The following is a 19077-nucleotide window of genomic DNA, read 5'->3' on the forward strand; positions in this document are numbered from 1 at the left end:
GAGCTGGGAGCAGTGTCTTGCCAAGGCTCTCGGGGTTATTATTACTATCAGGACTGCGTCTTGTGAAAACCCATAGAAAGCGGTTAAAATTTTTGTCAGTTGACCGCCTACCTAGCTGATACGTGCTATATCATACCTACGGACGTCCCCTGTCTTTCTGCTCTGTGCATTTGAGGAACTTGTCCGTTTAAGTATGTACGGAATACTCCGTAAATTATTGACCTTCGTTCTAGGTAGACCTGGCATTTATTAACTTACGTAGTAGAGGTAGACATTTCTTATCCTGAGGTAGAATTTCGCATCAGCCTGATGATTATTGGGGTCATTATCTGTGCGTCTGCAAAGAAAAAGCAAAACTACCTTGAAAAGAAAATAAATGAAAAAAAGCTAAACAAGTTGAGCACAGCGAAGATTTAGGGTTACAGAAGCTATGACCTGCTAAAACTTATGAATAGCTATTGAGCTACTAGTCATTCTCCATTAAGACAAAGGAGTTGACTTCGCAAAGGTCTGACGCATCAATCACTGTAACCTTCCGATATCCTTCAGAAAACACAACGTGGTACAGACGGTCCTTGAACTCTAGAGAAGGTATTAGTTAAGTCATAAGTAGTTAACGGTAGAATTACCTGGACGGAATTTTCGTGGCCGTATATTGGTGAAATTGAGAACAATATATTGGTCCATCTTTTCTTTTTCAATCAGGGTAAAGTATTTTCCATTTGGTTTAAACCTGTCCATGTGTTCCTGAAGCCGGTCACTTTCTCTTAGTAGTTCCAATCCCCACTTCTTCTCCGGAACAAGGAAGTCAATTGTTCCACCTTTAATACCCGACTGAATCACGAACTCAGGAGATATGAGAACATGCCCATCCACTAAAGGAAAAAGGCAGCGATAAAACTCTTTCTGATACTGATCTTCAAGTGGTCGGGTTTTATCTGCCAGCGAACGTGGCGCATCTGCTAGCTGACACGGCTGAAAACGGCTGATGACGTCGAGCGCTAGATTTAAAGGTGTCGTAATCCAGTTGTTGATCAGGGTGTTTTTCGGCGAAAAGACACTGGCAATACCTAGACTATTGGGTTAGCAAGCAGCACACAGTATTCTATATAGTTTGCGCCTACCAACGGTAGATTTGACTTGCGAATATGAATTGTTCGTTACCATCTGAGTTCTCTGCATGGAGCCAACCGTTGCACAAGATCTTTTGCAGAGCGTTTCTTAACTCTTCACTCCAATGTTGGAGTTTAGATTGATAGAGCCTATCACAAACAATCGCTTCTTTGAGAACACTGGCGATAGCAGGAACTTGTAAGATTTTCTGTGGAGGCAGACCCCTGGCGAACGGGAGGCGTCGGAGAAGTCTAAAAAAATCTATAGGATCATGGAAGAGAGCCTCCCTGATTGTTTGCCAATAGATAGGTTTGCAGAGTCGCACCATTAATTCGAGTTTCTATCGTGGACAGCATTAAGGTTAGTAAATAGATCGGCGAAGCATCGACTTCAGGATAAAGCTTACCGGTATATACTTTAGAAGTGTTACAAGGGATGTAATTAGCCCTGCATGTCCAGTGCTGGTTTTGAACAATCCTTGCTGCAAATCTTGGGTCAGAATGGGATCACAGTTTGGTATGAGATGTGGCGCATATCGTTGGGTAACTTCAATAGCTTCATCTTCCTTCAGTAACAAGCCAACAGGTCTCCAAGGTGTTAGAATATTGACATTAGGCCTGAGCGCTATCTGCTGTTCCTCAGCAAAAATCATGGGTATCGCCATATGTTTCTGCTCGAAACCTGAAAACCCCCTAGTTGAAGAGCCATAAGATGTGAAGAGGACAATATACGCTTGAGAGTCTTGTTCGACAGCTTTGAAAAGCTCCGCCTATAGCGCAACGTCCCAATAAGACTGTTGGGCCTCGTCGATAAGGAGATACCCTTGGTGTGCCAACCAGTCGCGGCCATGGACACCAGTTTGTTCTTTGAGATAACCAGCCCAGCCCGATGCACTCTTAACCTCATCTTTCTCCCAACCAGACAAGGCGTAAAGAGGTGTCTCCGGGTAACGTGCGATTAACCTATTAGCTAATAGGTGCACGATAGTTGTCTTACCCGAAGCAGGCGTCCCCCTCACTCAGACAATATGAAAGGATCGCAGTCGAGCGATGAGCTCGTCGACGAAACCATCCCGGCAAATAACGTGTGGTGCAATAGCTGTAAAAATCAGCACTCATCTTGCCAGGTTGTTTGACGGGAATTAGATACCTATGGGTCGAGTGATCTGTGACGGTGGATCATGAGAACTGGAGGAAGATGGAGTAGCTATAGCGCAAAATTAGCTGGAGAACATCACGAGTATGAGAAATTTACAGTAAGATAGGTGAAGGTTCATCGGATGCGAGCATTTTTCACATAGTGCATGATCAGTCACATCCCCAAGACGCGAAAAGCAGGACCCCGAGAGGCAAAGGCACTGTAAAAATCCATCTTGCCATGTACATGGCCCCATAGTGAAAGTAATTTGTGATTGTTGATAGTGGTATTATTGTTGATAGTGGTACACAGTGATGGCGGTGGTGTTGATGTTCTGCAAGGAGACTGCAAGGAAGGGATGATCGGGGATTGAGGCTCAGATGAGGGAAGTACAGGGGGGTTGGCCATTGAGTGAGCAATGGAATTTCTTGAGTTGCTACTTTTCCTTGGTGTCATTTTGAGAAGTCAAGGACCATGTCAGAGCCAAAAAAGCAAAAAACACGACAACAGTATTCTGATCCGAAACAAAATAGTCTTCCAGTCAGAGAGGCAACAGTGGTGAGATGGAGGAGAATGGCAATGTGGCTTGTTCGCGGTGACGCTGTTTATAGCACGTGAGGACGTAGTGATGACATCTGCTTAGGTCTCGGACTAGATTTTTTTAGGTATTTAAAGTTATAATAGACTGTCTACGTTCCGCTGGACATTCTTATGACTCACTCCCTACTACTGTGATGGTGAATTGACACCCACAGACGCCATTTCCAGCGTCCCGCTGATCAATTCATTGTAAAGGCAGGTAGGAGGGAGTCCTCTTAAGGCGACTTTCCTTTTAACTATGGAAGGAAGGTGACCGCCGCCGGTGCTATTTTCTATGCTGATATCGTTCCTTTATCCAGCTAGCAGGAGTTAAGGCTAGATAGGTACAGAGTAAAACTAATCAAGTTCAACTCTGCGGCGTGGAAAGGGCACACTTTTCAAATCAAAGCCCACACACGACCAGTCTTTCCATCGTTACCCACAGTTACTCCGTACATTGTTTTAGCTAAGCAGGCAGGAGGATTGAGATGCTATTGATATTATTTACAGAAAATTCATTCTACCATGCTCAAAAGTTGCACTCTATGCCCGGTCGAGTCGCTACACAGTCTCGATGTACCGTTTGAATTCCCTAGGCACGTTAGCAGATCTCCCAACACAGGGACTCCGATCAAACTCACCAATCCGTCACGGCTTCTCTCCACAGTCGCAATTCATGCTCGCGCGTGGCGGTAAAGAAGTCGACAAATTCGTCTTCCAGAATCTCGCGCGCCACGCTGTTTGCCGCGCTGAACCGCTGGATCGCCGCCTCTAACGTGTTCGGCAACAATTCCGGCCGGGGATCATCCGGCTTCAGCGCCGACACGGGCGGGACTGTGAGCTCCAGCTTCTTTTGCACGCCCCGCCAGCCTGCGGCCAGAATGACGCTCAGTGCATAGTGAGGGTGCAGGTCCGCGCCGGGAATGCGCACCTCGAACCGCGTGGCGCCGGACTTGCACACTGGCGGCGTGATAATCCGGACGGACGCCATTCGGTCTTCGAGACCCCAGGTGATATTCACGGGAGCCCAGAAGTTCTCTACCAGGCGTTTATAGGAATTGATCGTAGGCGCAAATAGCGGCATAATGTCCGGTAGGGCCTCGAGGATACCCGCGAGGAATTGACGACCCAGGTCCGACAGTCCGGCTGCATCGGGCCACGGGGCGTTGGGGTCTTGCGTTTCCCGGGCGAAGAGGTTCTTTCCGTTGAGGTCGCAGAGCGAGATGTGGATGTGTCCGGAGCTGCCGGGTTGGCCTTGAATGGGCTTTGCCATGAAACAGGGCGTGACCCCGTAGTCCACTCCTACCGATTTCGCCAGGAGCCTAAGTCGTTAGTTGCTGCGTTGCCGTTAAAACCGGAAGGACATACTTGAATAGGGAGACTTTGTCGGCCATCTCCGCGACATCGCATACTTTGAGGGCCTGATAAATGAGTAATTATCTCACGAACGATGTGATTCAGGCTTACCGCTTCATATACACCCGGTCCGCCCTCGGTGTGCCACCCCTCAATTCCACAGTTGAACTGAGCGCTCGTGTTGAAGATGTCATAGAAATACTTCTTGTGCGCGACCGGTCGTGTTGAGCTGTACGAAAAGCTCCCCGCGGTCAAGGGACGAAGCGCACCAGGGGCGTTTTTCTCGAGAAAAGCAGCGATATCATGCGTCAGGCCATGCGCACTGTATCCGTCCTGTGAAGGAGTCTGGAAATTCATAAACTCCAGCTCGACTATTGCCCATTAGCGATTTCGTACCCCAACGAAGATCGCGATGATGATAACATACCACCAGCCATACCCTGACAGTTCGATGCCGCCAGCTTGTCGCAGATGCTCTTCAACATACTCCGACCGTCCGCCGACACGGGCTTCTCATTTTGCACGAACCACACCAAGAAGAATGGAATATCCTCCTCCCACGGTATGCGTCGGAAGGTGCTCAGGTCCGGTACTGCGAGAAAATCCACATATCCGGACTCCGGGGGTGCAATATTCGCGTCGGTCGTATACAGCATGTCCTGCATGTCCCAGCCAAAGACCGCGGAACTGAACCCAAACCCCTTCTGCGCAATGCCCAGGAACTTCTCCTTGGACATCACCTTGCCGCGCAGGATGCCGTCGCAGTCCACGCCAGCGACCTTGACCTTGATGTCATCGGCCAGGATGCTCGGCAGCTCCTCGACGGTGATATTTTGCAATGTCATTGTGATTATGATTCTGAGAAAACTACTCAATTAGAGATGGGGAGAAGGAAAGAGCGAGTTCGGTCAAGATAACGCTTTAAAGATGCCGAGGTGGATCGCAGCTAACCATGCTGCGACGGAGATCGTCATCGCGATACCAAAACTAGACACCTTCGTCTATTCCTCGGAGAACGACGCGCTGCGATGGAGCTGATGAAGCAAATGGGGGTGTTTACCGCGTTGGAGAAGGGGAGCGCGCTGCGGGGAAGGGAAAAGACCGCGCTTATCGATAAGGTAGTAAGCTCCGATAAGGATTACCGCCGGGGGGGGTTCTGAGTAAACGCTTCTCATAGTTAACTAATGGGCTTACTCTGTGCCATTGGAGATCTTTGGAAGTCAACAGACACAAATCCTCAATCGCTGAATATTCTATGCAGTAAAAATGACGCGAATTGCCATTCTCGAATGTGACACCCCCATTGACCCCGTCAAAGATCGCTATGGCACCTACGGCGACATGTTCAAGAGGCTCCTCAACACCTCACTTGCTTCACTTGGGAGTACGAACACCACACTCGAAGTGACCAAATGGAACGTGGTAGAAGACTCGGTGTTCCCTGACCCAGAGGACTTTGACGCACTTCTATTGACCGGAAGCAGTGAGTCAGTCCTCGCCCCGATCCGGATGAATGTCACTGACAGCATACCTAGAACACGATGCTTTTTCAGATGCGTCATGGATAGTCGAATTAACGAACTACGTTGAACGAATCCATCAACACAAGAAACATATAATCGGGATCTGCTTTGGTCATCAAATCATCGCCCGAGCATTAGGTGCGCGAGTCGGTCGAAGTGATGCCGGATGGGAAGTATCAGTCGAACAGATCTCCCTGAGTGATGCGGGAAAGGGGCTCTTCTCCAGACATACCTTCGTACGTTATATAACCAGAAATCCCAGACAGCCTTACAGAAACCTAATACATATACTATCAGTCATTGCATCAAATGCACCGCGATATCGCCCATGAAATCCCCGCCGGATGCGTGAACCTCGGCTCGACGCCCATCTGTGAAGTGCAGGGGCTGTATATGCCAGGTCGCATTCTCACGGTCCAGGGACATCCGGAGTATGATGGGTTTGTGATTAGCAGTTTGTTGGAGGCTCGGTATAAGATGGGGATCTTTGATGAGGAGACTTTTCGCAGTGGGACCGAGAGAGCGGGAAAGCCGCATGATGGGGTGTTGTTTGGGGAGGCTGTGTGGAGGTTTCTGTTATCTTGAGAGGTTGGTGTCTCTTTTATACATCAATACATGTGAAAGCACTTGAGCTCAAATAAAAATGATTACATCCATCCAAGTGATCAAATACCACAGAAATCCGACCAGATACTCGGTCTCGTAAAGCTGGGAAGAAGGACCATGAACGGGCCGACCAGTACATACAGAACATGAAGAAGGGCACTCTGTGACATATGAAAAAATAAAGGATTAAATATATCACCCACAGCAGGAAGTCTCGCATCGCAACCAAATATACTGCAGTAACCCGGCACACGACTCGGCAACGGCCCGATCATGCCATGCTGCCGTTTACCACAAGAGAACCGGTTTTAGTGCTCATTCAACCGCATACACCATATTCATGTCGGGCTGCTACGGATACCGAGCAATTTTTGTGGACATTCCATGTATCCCGAGTCCATCAAGAAGTGGGAGCATTAGACGACCCGACAACCAAGGAACCAGTCAGGAGGAACAACTCCGTGGAGGAAGGCCTCCGCAGACCCAAAAAATCCCCCGGCATGGAGCCGAGAGTGACGACACCGGCGACACACGAGGCCAGTGAACTGGTTCGGCGTCGAGTTGGGAACCACATGGTGCTGGTATTGCGGGTCTTCCACTTCTCGGCAAAGGGCTTTGGCGGGAAGCTCGGGGTATCTGATACCGAGAGGAAATGGTTCAAAACCAGGAATGAGCATGACGATTGCCCTTGGAACTGGATTGTAGGAGACGTGCTGTCGGCCGGCACAGGAGAGGATTTAAATGTAAGATCCCGGCCAAGAGATTGTATAGTTCTCGTAGCACTAGTTTTGCAGAAATGAGAGTATATTCTCTGCCACTCCTGGCGACCGCCGCTGTGGCGGTCCTGTATGCCGACTACATTCTAGCTCCCTCTTCAAGAACTCTCACTCCCCCTACGATCTATCAAACGGAGGGCTCTGTGTCGCACGCACCCTCGTTACTGCACAAAAACAGCACGACCCCAACAACCTTTCACGGAAAATCCTCCGTCACTTTCGATTTCGAAAAGAACATCGCCGGACTCGTCTCCCTTAATGTCGCAAACGCCTCCACATCCGACGCTTATCTCGGCGTCACCTTCTCAGAGTCTAGCCTCTACGTGAGCAGCGAAGCCTGTGATGCCACTGCCGATGCCGGCCTCGACAGCCCTCTCTGGTTCAACGTCGGCTCGGGGTCCGGTGAGTACACGGCGGAGGAAATGCATGTCCGAGGCGGATTCCGATACATGACGATCGTGAGCAACACGACGGCAGACATTTCTCTGAACAGCGTGACGGTCAACTTCACCGCCGCGCCGAAACAGGATCTCACGGCGTATACAGGGTACTTCCACTGCGACGACGAACTGCTCAATCGGATCTGGTACGCCGGCGCGTACACCAACCAGCTCTGCACGATTGAACCGGAGATGGGCAACGCGCTCGTCTGGTTTCAAATCATCAACAAGACAGAGACCATCGAGCTGCCCGAGACGGTCTCCTGGTGGAACAACTACACCATCTCCAATGGGTCCAGCGTTCTCACGGACGGCGCGAAACGGGATCGTCTCGTCTGGCCCGGAGATATGTCCGTGCAGCTGGAAGTGGTGGGCGTCAGTACATATGATCTGTATAGCATGCGCAACGCGCTCGAGCGGCTGCTTGTGCTGCAGAAGGATGACGGACGACTTCCGTATGCCAGCCCGCCGTATGCCGATACAGTCAGCTTCACGTATCACTGCCAGAGTCTCATCGGGATTTACTTCTACTACCTGTACTCGGGCGACCGGGCGTGGTTGGCGCGTCATTGGGACCAGTTCAAGCTCGGGGTTGACTGGGCCCTGGGAAGCGTTGACGATACCGGCCTGGCGAATATCACAGCCAGCTCTGACTGGCTGCGATTTGGAATGGGTGGACATGTACGTCTTTCCCTCTCTCCCATCTGCCTGCCTCCGAACTGGCATACATACTAACCCGTCCCCTATCAACAGAACATCGAAGCAAACGCCATCCTCTCCTACACCCTCCAACAAGGCCTAATCCTATCCACACTCCTCAATGACACAAACCCCGTCCAAAACTGGACCCGAACCGCCTCTCACATCAAAACGTCCGCGAACTCCCTCCTTTGGGACGCTTCCGCAGGCCTCTACCGCGACAACCAAACCACAACCCTTCACCCCCAAGACGGCAATGTGTGGGCCATCAAAGCCAACCTAACCAACTCGACGCACCAAACACGCCAACTCACCCGCTCGCTCCGGTCCCGCTGGGGTAAATACGGCGCCCCAGCCCCGGAAGCCGGCGCAACCGTGTCCCCCTTCATCAGCAGCCTAGAACTGCAGGCACATTTCCTCGCCAACGACGCACAGTCGGCGCTCGACCTCATGCGCCTCGAATGGGGCTTCATGCTGGATGATCCGCGCATGACGAACTCGACCTTCATCGAGGGGTACAGTGTCAATGGATCCTTGCATTACGAGCCGTACGCGAATGATCCGCGCGTGTCGCATGCGCATGGGTGGGCGACGGGACCGACGAGTGCGTTGACGCACTATGCGGCTGGGTTGAGGATCACGAAGGAGGCGGGTGCGGAGTGGGTGGTTGCGCCGCAGCCGGGGGATTTGAGGAATGTGGATGCCGGGTTTGAGACGGTGAAGGGGAAGTTTGGGGTGAGGTTTGAGAGGGAGGGGAATGGTACTAGTAGTGCGTATCGGAGGTTCGAGTTTAAGACGCCGGTGGGCACGTCGGGTGTGGTGAAGTTACCGGGCGTGCACGGGTCGTTGGTCAGTGTCAATGGGACAGTGGTGAAGCTGAGGAATGGGGAGGCGAGTGGGTTGAAGGGAGGAAGTTGGAGATTGGTTGGTGATGCTTGAGGGAATGAATGACTTCCAAGAACTACCTATTAGATGCTGATATCTGTCTACAATGAATCAACAGAATCAGAGTCTTCCTGCAGCAGTACGTTAGATTCTAGATACGTGATGATTTGTCCAAAAGCTATAATAATTAATTATATGGTATATATAGACCGTCCGTCTGTCAGTCAGTGTTATTTATTCTCTTCTACTAAGCCCATAGGGGGGTTAAATAAAAACAAAAAAATAATGGCCCGAGCCGCGGATCGAACGCGGGACCTCTCGCAGATGTGCTTGGGTTAATAGGCCCTAAAAGGGACACCCTAAGCGAGAATCATACCACTAGACCACCCGGGCTATTGAATATTTCTGTCGAAAATATGTTGACTACAGAAGAAAATGCTACAAGCCTTGATAATCTATGCCGATGATAATTGCACTGAAGGTAGTTGACTAGATAAGAGTATGGTCTTTTCAACCAGGTTTAAGATATTTCAGGCGGCTGTCTCTAAGAATCCGCCAAATCTTCGCTAAAGGTAAGTTCAGAAGATTATCGTACAAAGCTGGGCATTCCATAAATGAAGCGGAAAACTCCATGATATCGGCCATGAAGTTCACCTGAATATGGAGATAAAGGGGCCTACTTTGACCCCTAGGTAGTTGATCATCGCAAGAATACATCTTCATCAATTCAATCAAGTTTTTGACCACTTCGACAGCCTACCCCTGGCATCCAATATTCCTACAACTTTGTACTAAACTACCGCGGTAGGTAGAGCCTCTACTGCATCCACGCAACACATACCAAGAGATTGGAAGAGAGAGAGAGAAGAAAAAATCATTACAATGTTGGATTTGCCCGGGGCCGTTCTCCATGGTTCTAGCCTGCCGGTGTCGATTTACCGGCATGAAGTTCGTATATATCTAGACTCATGAGGGCATAGAGTGTAGGTCGGGTAAGATATATTTCGATCAACTATGTGACAGGGTGCGCAACCAAGGGTAACTGGCCTCTCCTGCTAGTAATACTATGATATACTTAACTAACTACATCCATGCGCAGAGCAAAATTCATGGCTGACAGCATTGAGACAGCCAGGACTCTTGATTGTTTGATGGGAGGGCCTACACTCGGCATGATTTTCAGTGAAGGCATGGATACCAAGGCCTATAGGCTTTTTGTTTTGTAGTCAACATTTTTTTGACAGAAGCATTCAATAGCCCGGGTGGTCTAGTGGTATGATTCTCGCTTAGGGTGTCCCTTTTAGGGCCTATTAACCCAAGCACATCTGCGAGAGGTCCCGCGTTCGATCCGCGGCTCGGGCCATTATTTTTTGTTTTTGTTTTTTTATTTTGAAGATTTCAGGATATTCATCATCATCATCAGGTCTTTCTTTCCACCTCTTCTTTTGTTTTATTTATTTCCTAGGCCAGGTAGTAGAACATAGAAAACAATAAATAGGCAGTGTAATACTGGTCTGTCCAGTACCCACCCCCACGCTACCACAGTTTTTCCCGAGCAATAAAGAGGTAAATCCTCGCTTCGGAAGCTTAGTTGGTAGCAATTAATTAGAAATGGTTACGGAGGAGTACTCCGTAGAAAACGCCGTCTTTAATCCCACCCCACTCCCTCTCCAATTCGTTTCCATCTACTCCTCCCTCTCCTAATTCTGCCATCCCACCATATAATCAATCCCAATGGACTTCTCCCTCCAATCCCATGCCTCCTTCATTGGTCGCTCAATCAATGACCTCCCCACCCCGGCCCTCCTCATCAGCAAACCCATCCTAGAGCGAAACATCAAACAATTACTACAAGATGTCCAGGACCTTGATATTGCCTTTCGACCGCATGTTAAAACCCTAAAGGTATGGTCAATTATTTTCAATCACCTTCCATTTCGATATGAGGTAGATGACGAAGTGAAACCAGTCCATCGAAGTCACGCGCAAAATGCTCGCGAACGGCCTGCACCGGAAGATCGTGGCGTCCACGGTGTGCGAGATCCGGGGGTCGATTCCGTTGGTGAAAGAGGGGATTTTAGATGAGGTATGCTCTTCTTCTACCTATCTTAGGGACTACTTTCCTACGACTAGGTTACCTAGCTACCTAGTTAGTCAATCTACTAACTATTTGCTAACTGTAAACCCGGATAGTGCCTCTACGGCATCCCCATCTATCCCAGCGTCCTGCCCCAATTGGCAGAATTGGCAAAGTCAATCAAGATCTCACTTATGCTTGACAACGAACAGCACGTTGATGTTCTGGAGCAATATGCCCGCAGCTCTGGGACCGCAGCTTTATGGCCCGTTTTCATCAAAGTGGATGTCGGATCGCGGCGCGCAGGTGTGGAGATGACGTCCTCGGCGCTGGAGCGATTAGTGGCGCGAGTTGAGGCGTCAAGCGCAGCTTCTCTGGAGGGGTTCTATTGTCACGGCGGCCACTCGTATGGATGTCGGACGCGCGACGAGGCTGTGGAGGTCCTTCGGGCGGAGATGGATGGTGTGGTGTCCGCGTCTAGATATTTGAATCTGGAGCGGGATAGTACTAGGAAGGTGGTTGTTTCGATTGGGTCTACGCCGACGGCTCATGTCGTGAAGGCTTTGAGGGAGGAGTTGCCCGGGAATTTGGAGTTGGAGCTACATGCTGGTTAGTGGTTATGGTTTCTTCTGAGAGCTGATTGGGGTTGGAATGTGAGGCTAACGTCCGAACTAGGTAATTATCCTGCGCATGATCTCCAGCAGGTGTCCACTGGACTGGTGGGAGAGTCGGAGCAGGCTGTCCGCGTCTTGGCCGAGGTGTGCAGTGTGTATCCAGAACGTAACGAGGCGCTCGTCAATGCGGGTACCGTTGCGCTGTCTAAAGAGACGAGTGCCATGCCGGGATTTGGATACGTTGCTGGTCGGCCGGATTGGTCCGTTGTGAGGATGTCGCAGGAGCATGGGATTCTCGGATTAGGTGGTTCGAAGGCGCAGAAGAAGGCGGAAGACGTGTTTCGAGTCGGGGATAAAGTGACGTTGTATTGTCAGCATTCGTGCATTACTGCTGCGGCATTCCATGTTTACTACGTGGTGGATGAAGAGGATATAGTCCGAGAGACCTGGGTGCCGTGGAAGGGGTGGTGATTGGGATTACACTGTACAGCATCGAAGATAGAACAGATCAGAATTGAAAGAACAAAACTATATACAGCTAACCAAAATTTGAACTCCCGCCTAAACAGAAAACGCAACTTAGATAAGAAACAACAAAATGCTGGGTATTCATCATCAGCCAATTAATCATCCTCATCCTGAACATCTTCCACAGAGGCAGTGCCCTTATTTTCATCCGCGTGTCCATTCTGACCATCTCCATTCTGACCGTCCTCGGCCTCTTCGCCCTCAGCTTCAGTATCTAGCTGCGGCCAAGCTTGACGCGACTCCTGCTGCACCGCCTTGCCCTTCCCCTTGGGCTCCTTCAACGGCGTATCCAACTCACTCTTGCCCTCAGCGCCGGACTCCTCGACCGCCGGGGTCTGCGGCTCGCCGTCCTTCCCCTTGGCCTTGGCCCGCGCCCTGCGAATCAACCGATTATGGAAGTCCTTGCCGTCAATCTCTGGATCTTCCTGCAGCATTCGTCGCGCCGCTTCCCGGCCCACGACGGGCAACCGATCCACGGACGGCGACGCGCCCTGCGGGACAAGTTTCGGATCCAGCAAGCCCACCTGCACCAGCACGCTGGCCTGGTCCCAATACACGTGCTCAGAGTAGAGCTTGCCGGCGCAGAGACTCACGATGCTGACAATCACGATCTCCACGCGCTTGTTGGTGGGCGGCACCCCGGGCAACATCCAGGGAATCTCGTGCGTGTGCTCGAATGCCACGAAGAGCTCGTCCACGACGCGATCGGTGCCTTGCGTGCGAGAAATCAAGCGCAGACGCATCGATGGCGGTAGCTTTTGCAGGAAGTGGTGCTCGTAGAAGCGGCGCAGGGCGTGGGTGCCGATTCCACCGCTTACAGTGGGCGTGTAGGTCACCGTGGGAGCGGATTTGTTGGTATACGCAGCCATTGTGTCGGAGAGGTTCATGGAGAAGAATTTCGCTGGTGAACTGTCGTTAGTATTTGCAGCGTTATACCCTTTCGGCCAGTAGACGTCGAAGACAGGGAAGCATACCTTCCAAGTGTTCCTCCCATTTCTCCTCAATGTCTGGATCCTTGCCGAATCCCTTCCTCAGGATCTGCAGCGTGCGACTCCAGGCCAACTCGCTAGCCAGCCGATCATACTCGTCCAGGTCCGTCTCGGCGAATCCCGGCTGCGCGTGCTTGTACGTATACGCCAGGTGGCCGATGTTCAGGCGCTCGCCGGTGCCAATGCCGGGGTTGATCTGTCGCGTCGTCGTCCGTCTCTTGCCCTGCACACCCAGCATGGTCGGGGTGGTCGTGACGTCGACCGTGCTGCCGGCCAGATGCGTCATGACGCGCAGCGTCGGAGGGAAGCGCATCCGCGGGTCGGGGATGTTGGTCGGGTAGTATGCGACGAGCGCGCAGAGACGACTCGAGGTGGTGGGTTTGATGTAGTAGTCCAGACAGAAGGAGGCGGCGTCGCCGAACGCTGCGGGAGTGTGTTAACATACAGCTCCTCCTGTCTCCAACTACCTTCTCCAATGGTAGGTCAACTCACCAACAATGGCATAGTTCTCCCCGACTCCCAACCCCTCCTTCACGGACTTCAATCGCAGGATGTAGTCCTTTCCTCCGCCGTTAAACGGCACGTACTGCACATCGAGGCCCTCATCCTGCCAGCGGCGTAACAAGGAGGTGTCGAAATCCGGCGTCTCAGCCGTCACGCACAACCGAGCCGTATTATGGCCGGAATTATAGAGAAAGCCACTCGCGCCGGGGGCAGAAATGGAAATGGTGGCCATCGTAGGATGTGCTTTTTGCGCTTTGCTATATAGGTGTAATTAGATTAGAACCAAGTCGATTATATTAAGTTATCGGAAGACACATTAAGAAATCGGCACATCCGACCCTGAAAAGAGAGAAGAAAGAGAAAGAGCAAAAGAAATTGGCAGGGAAGAAGTCGCAAAGTTGGTGGCAGATCGGCCGGACTTGACTTGGAGTGCATGCACGGGGATACGTCATTGTCCTTGTCACTCGGCGCCACTACGTCATCGCTGCAGCAAGGCCGGGCATCATCTGATGGGGCTGATTTATATTAATTAACGGGAAGGTTGGTCAGTACTTTTCATTTCCGTCCATTAGCTCGAGAAAGATTTGTTGATCTGTTTCCAGTTGTCATTGTGGTTCCATGGTTCGGGTGCTGTCGTGCCTGGTATTGACGTTGCTATATTTACTGGATGGGGCTATCCACGGCTGACACTGGTCGGTGCCTCGATTTTGCTACATGAGGCAAATTTGTTCTAAAGCTCCCCAATATTTTATTGATTAACTCATGTATTCAATGGAGACCTAAGCATCCACCATTATTTATCTGTTTTCATACATCTTTCTGTCTATATAAGATTTGACACCTGCCCCACAGTGATAGGAGACAAATATGTTTAGTACAGTTGAAAAGTTTAACATACTTCTTACTATTTGTCAAGGTCTGTAGATCGTGTCGAACTTCCGCGACGGCAGCACCGAATTCTTCTTTGGCTTTCTCTTCCTTGTGCAAATCATCTCGTCGTCTGACCTCTCTCCTGAGTTTGGCGAGCTCTTTCACAAGTTTGGCAGCGTTCAAATCCTCGCTCTCCGTCGAGTCGTCCGAAGTTACTGCGTCACGTTGGGCTACTGGCCTGTCTTAGTTTTCCTCCTCTGTTGGGGGCGCGTATTTCTCTGCTCGGTATCTTTCTCCTGCGCTCGAGTATAGTTGTTAGGTGGTCTGGTGGTGCGTTTCGGTCTCGACAATCGTGGTAGTGAGTTTTCGTGTTCGTCGCGCTCGGGGGCTCGGGGGTTCCCGTCACGGCCCGTCCTGACATTCTGGCTCAGTTGACGTCGCGCGTCGAGTTCATAAAATAGTTCTCCAGATATTGCTATAAGGGGAAACTATCAGGAAATTATCTCGCCCCTCGGAAACAATTTGTCCCGGATATATCTTTAGTCCATATAGTACTATTAGAAATCAAGTTTTACCTCAAAAATCTCTATGTTTCCTGGGACCCCACCTCGAGCACACTTGTCCAACTTGAGATTCCGCCAACCTTGCGCCTGTCGATATACCATTGATGAGCTAGTGTAAACTACACTAGTGATCCCCCCCCTGGTCAACCGAAGTTCCTTTGTGTTAATTATTGTTTCTATTGAATCTTCATGAATTTGGCCGCTCCAGAGGCTGAGAGGATCGTGATTTTGACAATTTTTTTCAACTATCTAATGAGCGTCTGTGTCTTCAGTTGATGAAAGACTCGAACTTGGAGCCAGGAAATAGCTATAATCTCCAGTTGATGAAGATAAAAATTTGCTAAGTCACCTTCCGGGTAACAACCGCCTAAAAGTTGCTATCAGTGAACGGATATCCTTGCCGGTTCAACCCAAGCCAACTATGATGAGAAACAACGTCGTAGCTTGAAGAAGCCCATTTAATCCTCGTGAGGGCATATAGAAGCCACTCTGCTAGGGCGAGCAGGCGGCACCACAAAACGCGACAATCCATTTCGAAGAAGGTGGGTAACACATCACAATGCTTCGAAATTCAAATTCAGCGCCTTTGTGGTGCCGCCTACTCGCCGTAGCAGAGGAGCATCCGTAGGCCCTCACGGGGAGTAACTAGAGTCCTATTAACAGAGCAGTCGCTCTGAACCTAATTTTCTTCAAAAATGGATAGAAAACGTTACCTGCGATGGGAAGATCACCCAGGCCAAGAGACGCCCAAAGCTTCCATGACTCCTTTGACAACTGTCGTCTTCTCTTCACTATCATTGAAGACAGCCCCGACGATAGCCTCAACTGTGGAGGCCATAGGGCCCGGGTAGATTGTGTTCCCCTGGGATCGATTGGCAAATACACATTCTGCTAGGCCTTTGGAGAAGCCTCGCTGCGCAAGATAGGCGTTGGATGATTTCTCCGATATAACATTGTTTATCTGACCTAGGAGAAACTCAGACAAATTCATCAGTGTCATGTTATCACTTACCACGGGTCGCATGTCGACAAAGGCCCTCCTTGACAAGGATCAACTTGATGACAGTATCACCAAGTAGAGCTAGATCTTTGTTCCCATTCGGGTGGATACTATCTGCTAGCTGTAATGCTCGTTGAAGTCCAAGCCGGTTCGTAAATCGATAAGCGATTATTTCCTCAGCCTTCGCGAGCTTTCGATTTTCAAAAGAAGTAGGCTGAAACATGATTGATTGCGACAGAGGTTGTAAGAGAAAAAGAGGGTGCGTAGAAGGATATTGTTCAGAAGGTTGCAAAGGAAAAGATCTCCTTTCTCACGTAGATGAAAGCTCGGGTGGGGCTGGGGTTTTCGGGTAACGTAATTCCCGGGTGAGCGGGGAACCCTGACGAGCGGGCCATCTAGTCCCAATAGACCCCATGCTATAGTAGCTGCACACCATGAGACGCTGATATAATCTCAGAACAAACAGAATGCAAATATTCATGTGACCTTGTAATCACATGCTCTGTGTGGCTAATTTATGACGATTAAATCATGCAATTCCGCCTTTTAATGACGATCCTGAAGCCTCTGAGATTGTATAAATATCGGCTTCTTTATCGTGTAATTAGAAGAATCAAGACCTTCATTCAGTTGAAAATGATCATATTTCTCGGCTGAATAATCGCTTCTCGGAAGATCCACAGTAATCTGCCACAATAGCTCTCTCGCAGCTAGGCTGCATCTTTAGGAATTCAAGCATCTTTCTCATCTTCATCGCACCGCGATCCTGACATCATATGAATGAGAGAGCAAGAATGAGGGAACATTCTAAAATCCAAAGTACAATCCAGCCCTAAGTTTCTAGTCAGGAAGCAAGGTCCCCCTATTATTAGGTTGAAAGAACCAGCTCCGTGAGTCGTACCCAATCAAAAGATCCTGCGCAGTAGTTCCTTAAGTAACCCGTCTGCTTTGGCCGCTTGCTTGGGGTATATCTTCTGCGTATCTTTGGTGTACTCCTTGAGCGCTGCGCGGTTAGGAAATCTTTGAACGATCGCTCCTGTACGGCGAGAGTCGATCAGGTCGAATATGTTGACGTGCACTTTAGCAAGAGCCTTTATTGTTGAGTTTGTTAGACAGTTTATAATTAGAGATAAGGAGAAACATACCTTTCGACACTGTGTGACGCTAGTCAAAGGCCCCTCGACCCGCAACTCTTGACAAAGAGCTCGGTAGTTTTGAAGTCTGTTGCCAATATCATAAAAATGTCCAAACTCAGTGCTTGCGAATTTGGCCAGTTCTTTTCTGTATCTTTTAGAACCAGTAGTCCAATTCATATGATGTGCTAGACGAGAAAATTCCTCAGTTGCAGAGAGACACGGGTTAGGCTGGAAGTCTGGAAAACGAGAGAAGAAAGCATCCTCCATTTCTTCATAATGGATGGATGGATGGATTTCATTTACGCTGACCCCTCGCCGAGCGATATGCAGCCTACCACAACTATATATCAAGGTACGTACATGTATCTTGTATCACTTCTTAGACGAACTTAGAGCCTCGTTGGAGCCTGCTGTCACCTCCTGGAGCCAGGGAACTTCCCGGTGCGGAGGAACGTTCCGGTTAGTTAGTATAGGATCGAGAGACCCTCCGGTAGGCATCCAGGAACCTTCCTGGATGTCCAGCCCGCAGTATATAGAGGCCCTAGATCCTCCCTCCTAGATAACCTTTCTTCCCCATGGGAAAATTCCTTGACTACGAGTCATAAACAAACTTGTCTTTTACTAAGCTCCTTTGTGGACCGTCACAACCAGGACCATCTTTAGAGTTATCTTGCTTTATCTCCCACTTTCGTGCTTCCACTACGTATCAAGCAAGATAGTCTCCAGTGTTGAGATCTCGCAACAAACAACCATCATGGACCGACCGACTCACGTTATCGTCCCAGACGGCGAAGTTATAATAGTTCTACAAAATCCAAATGCTCCTTTTGCGGAACTAAGTGAAGCTCTGACCAGCGACAATTTTACGTATCTACTACCTGGACCAAGCGATAAAATCCAGAATCCGGCGGAAGGGATTGAAGCTTTGAGAAATGAGCCGAGGGATACGCAAAAAAATAGGATGGAAAAGAAGAAAGGATCTACTTCTGGCTGGTGTGCTGTTCACGATTCATCCGAACCTATTCACCTCCCAGTTGAAGAGTGTGCTCCTGAATGGCCCGCGGCCGAAGAACCCGTCGCAGAACCCGCTGAAGAGCCCGCTGAAGAGCCCGTCGACGAACCCGCCGAAGAACCAGAGGAAAACTGCTTCCGTATTCAAGTGTCCGCGAAGCATTTAATACTCGCCTCCTCAGCCTTTAAGAAAATACTCACTGGTGGTTGGAAAGAAAGCATTACTTATTTACAAGAAGGCTCAGTTGAAATCACTGCAGATAGCTGGGATCTCGACGCGCTCTTGCTTATGCTTCGTATAATACATTGTCAGTCCTATCAAATACCGCGGAAACTGACGCTTGAGATGCTCGCGAAAGTTGCTGTTTTGGCCGACTACTACGACTGCAGGGAGGCTGTAGACTTTTTCGCAGATACATGGATCAACGCTCTGGACGATATTATTCCCACAACATATTCTAGGGACTTGATTCTCTGGTTATGGGTTGCCTGGTATTTCCACCTCCCTGCCAAGTTTAAAGAAGCCACCTCAACTGCCATGTCATTGAGTAACGGCTGGATCGATAATCTCGGGCTCCCAATCCCCGATGACATCATTAGTATGGGCACTTAAATCCTCAGATATGCTTGACTACTAAATGAAAGCAGGATCGATGATGGATCAAAGACAG

The 19077-nt window shown here is 49.7% G+C and overlaps 8 protein-coding genes across 8 annotated transcripts; 4 read left to right on the forward strand and 4 right to left on the reverse strand.

Moving 5' to 3' along the window:
- Positions 1 to 466: 466 nt before the first annotated feature.
- Positions 467 to 1777, reverse strand: KD926_008517 (uncharacterized protein; the record flags this gene model as incomplete). Its single annotated transcript, XM_053101250.1, has 4 exons — positions 467 to 582; positions 630 to 1075; positions 1125 to 1453; positions 1520 to 1777. The coding sequence occupies 4 exons, from the start codon at positions 1775 to 1777 to the stop codon at positions 467 to 469; spliced, it is 1149 nt and encodes a 382-aa protein (XP_052955174.1).
- Positions 1778 to 3390: 1613 nt separating this feature from the next.
- KD926_008518 (glutamine synthetase family protein) lies at positions 3391 to 5030 on the reverse strand (the record flags this gene model as incomplete). The annotated part of the gene is made up of 5 exons (XM_053101251.1): positions 3391 to 3421; positions 3471 to 4151; positions 4198 to 4250; positions 4297 to 4556; positions 4613 to 5030. The coding sequence occupies 5 exons, from the start codon at positions 5028 to 5030 to the stop codon at positions 3391 to 3393; spliced, it is 1443 nt and encodes a 480-aa protein (XP_052955175.1).
- A 421-nt stretch (positions 5031 to 5451) lies between these two features.
- KD926_008519 (type 1 glutamine amidotransferase) lies at positions 5452 to 6293 on the forward strand (the record flags this gene model as incomplete). The annotated part of the gene is made up of 3 exons (XM_053101252.1): positions 5452 to 5668; positions 5721 to 5944; positions 6006 to 6293. 3 exons carry the CDS (start codon positions 5452 to 5454, stop codon positions 6291 to 6293), a joined length of 729 nt encoding a protein of 242 aa, XP_052955176.1.
- An 817-nt stretch (positions 6294 to 7110) lies between these two features.
- KD926_008520 (putative alpha-L-rhamnosidase A) lies at positions 7111 to 9168 on the forward strand (the record flags this gene model as incomplete). The annotated part of the gene is made up of 2 exons (XM_053101253.1): positions 7111 to 8211; positions 8284 to 9168. 2 exons carry the CDS (start codon positions 7111 to 7113, stop codon positions 9166 to 9168), a joined length of 1986 nt encoding a protein of 661 aa, XP_052955177.1.
- Positions 9169 to 10848: 1680 nt separating this feature from the next.
- Positions 10849 to 12276, forward strand: KD926_008521 (D-serine ammonia-lyase DSD1; the record flags this gene model as incomplete). The annotated part of the gene is made up of 4 exons (XM_053101254.1): positions 10849 to 11019; positions 11084 to 11200; positions 11308 to 11800; positions 11867 to 12276. 4 exons carry the CDS (start codon positions 10849 to 10851, stop codon positions 12274 to 12276), a joined length of 1191 nt encoding a protein of 396 aa, XP_052955178.1.
- Positions 12277 to 12428: 152 nt separating this feature from the next.
- On the reverse strand, positions 12429 to 16482 carry KD926_008522 (dienelactone hydrolase; the record flags this gene model as incomplete). Its single annotated transcript, XM_053101255.1, has 7 exons — positions 12429 to 13234; positions 13308 to 13745; positions 13815 to 14083; positions 14725 to 14926; positions 15862 to 15904; positions 16005 to 16225; positions 16272 to 16482. 7 exons carry the CDS (start codon positions 16480 to 16482, stop codon positions 12429 to 12431), a joined length of 2190 nt encoding a protein of 729 aa, XP_052955179.1.
- A 682-nt stretch (positions 16483 to 17164) lies between these two features.
- Positions 17165 to 17662, reverse strand: KD926_008523 (uncharacterized protein; the record flags this gene model as incomplete). The annotated part of the gene is made up of 2 exons (XM_053101256.1): positions 17165 to 17350; positions 17405 to 17662. 2 exons carry the CDS (start codon positions 17660 to 17662, stop codon positions 17165 to 17167), a joined length of 444 nt encoding a protein of 147 aa, XP_052955180.1.
- Positions 17663 to 18149: 487 nt separating this feature from the next.
- KD926_008524 (BTB/POZ domain-containing protein) lies at positions 18150 to 19019 on the forward strand (the record flags this gene model as incomplete). Its single annotated transcript, XM_053101257.1, has 1 exon — positions 18150 to 19019. The coding sequence occupies one exon, from the start codon at positions 18150 to 18152 to the stop codon at positions 19017 to 19019; it is 870 nt and encodes a 289-aa protein (XP_052955181.1).
- Positions 19020 to 19077: the final 58 nt, after the last annotated feature.

Source organism: Aspergillus affinis, assembly GCF_023601865.1.
Source record: "Aspergillus affinis strain CMG 70 chromosome Unknown NODE_56_length_205077_cov_90_699902, whole genome shotgun sequence".
In the NCBI taxonomy this organism is placed as follows: domain Eukaryota; kingdom Fungi; phylum Ascomycota; class Eurotiomycetes; order Eurotiales; family Aspergillaceae; genus Aspergillus; species Aspergillus affinis.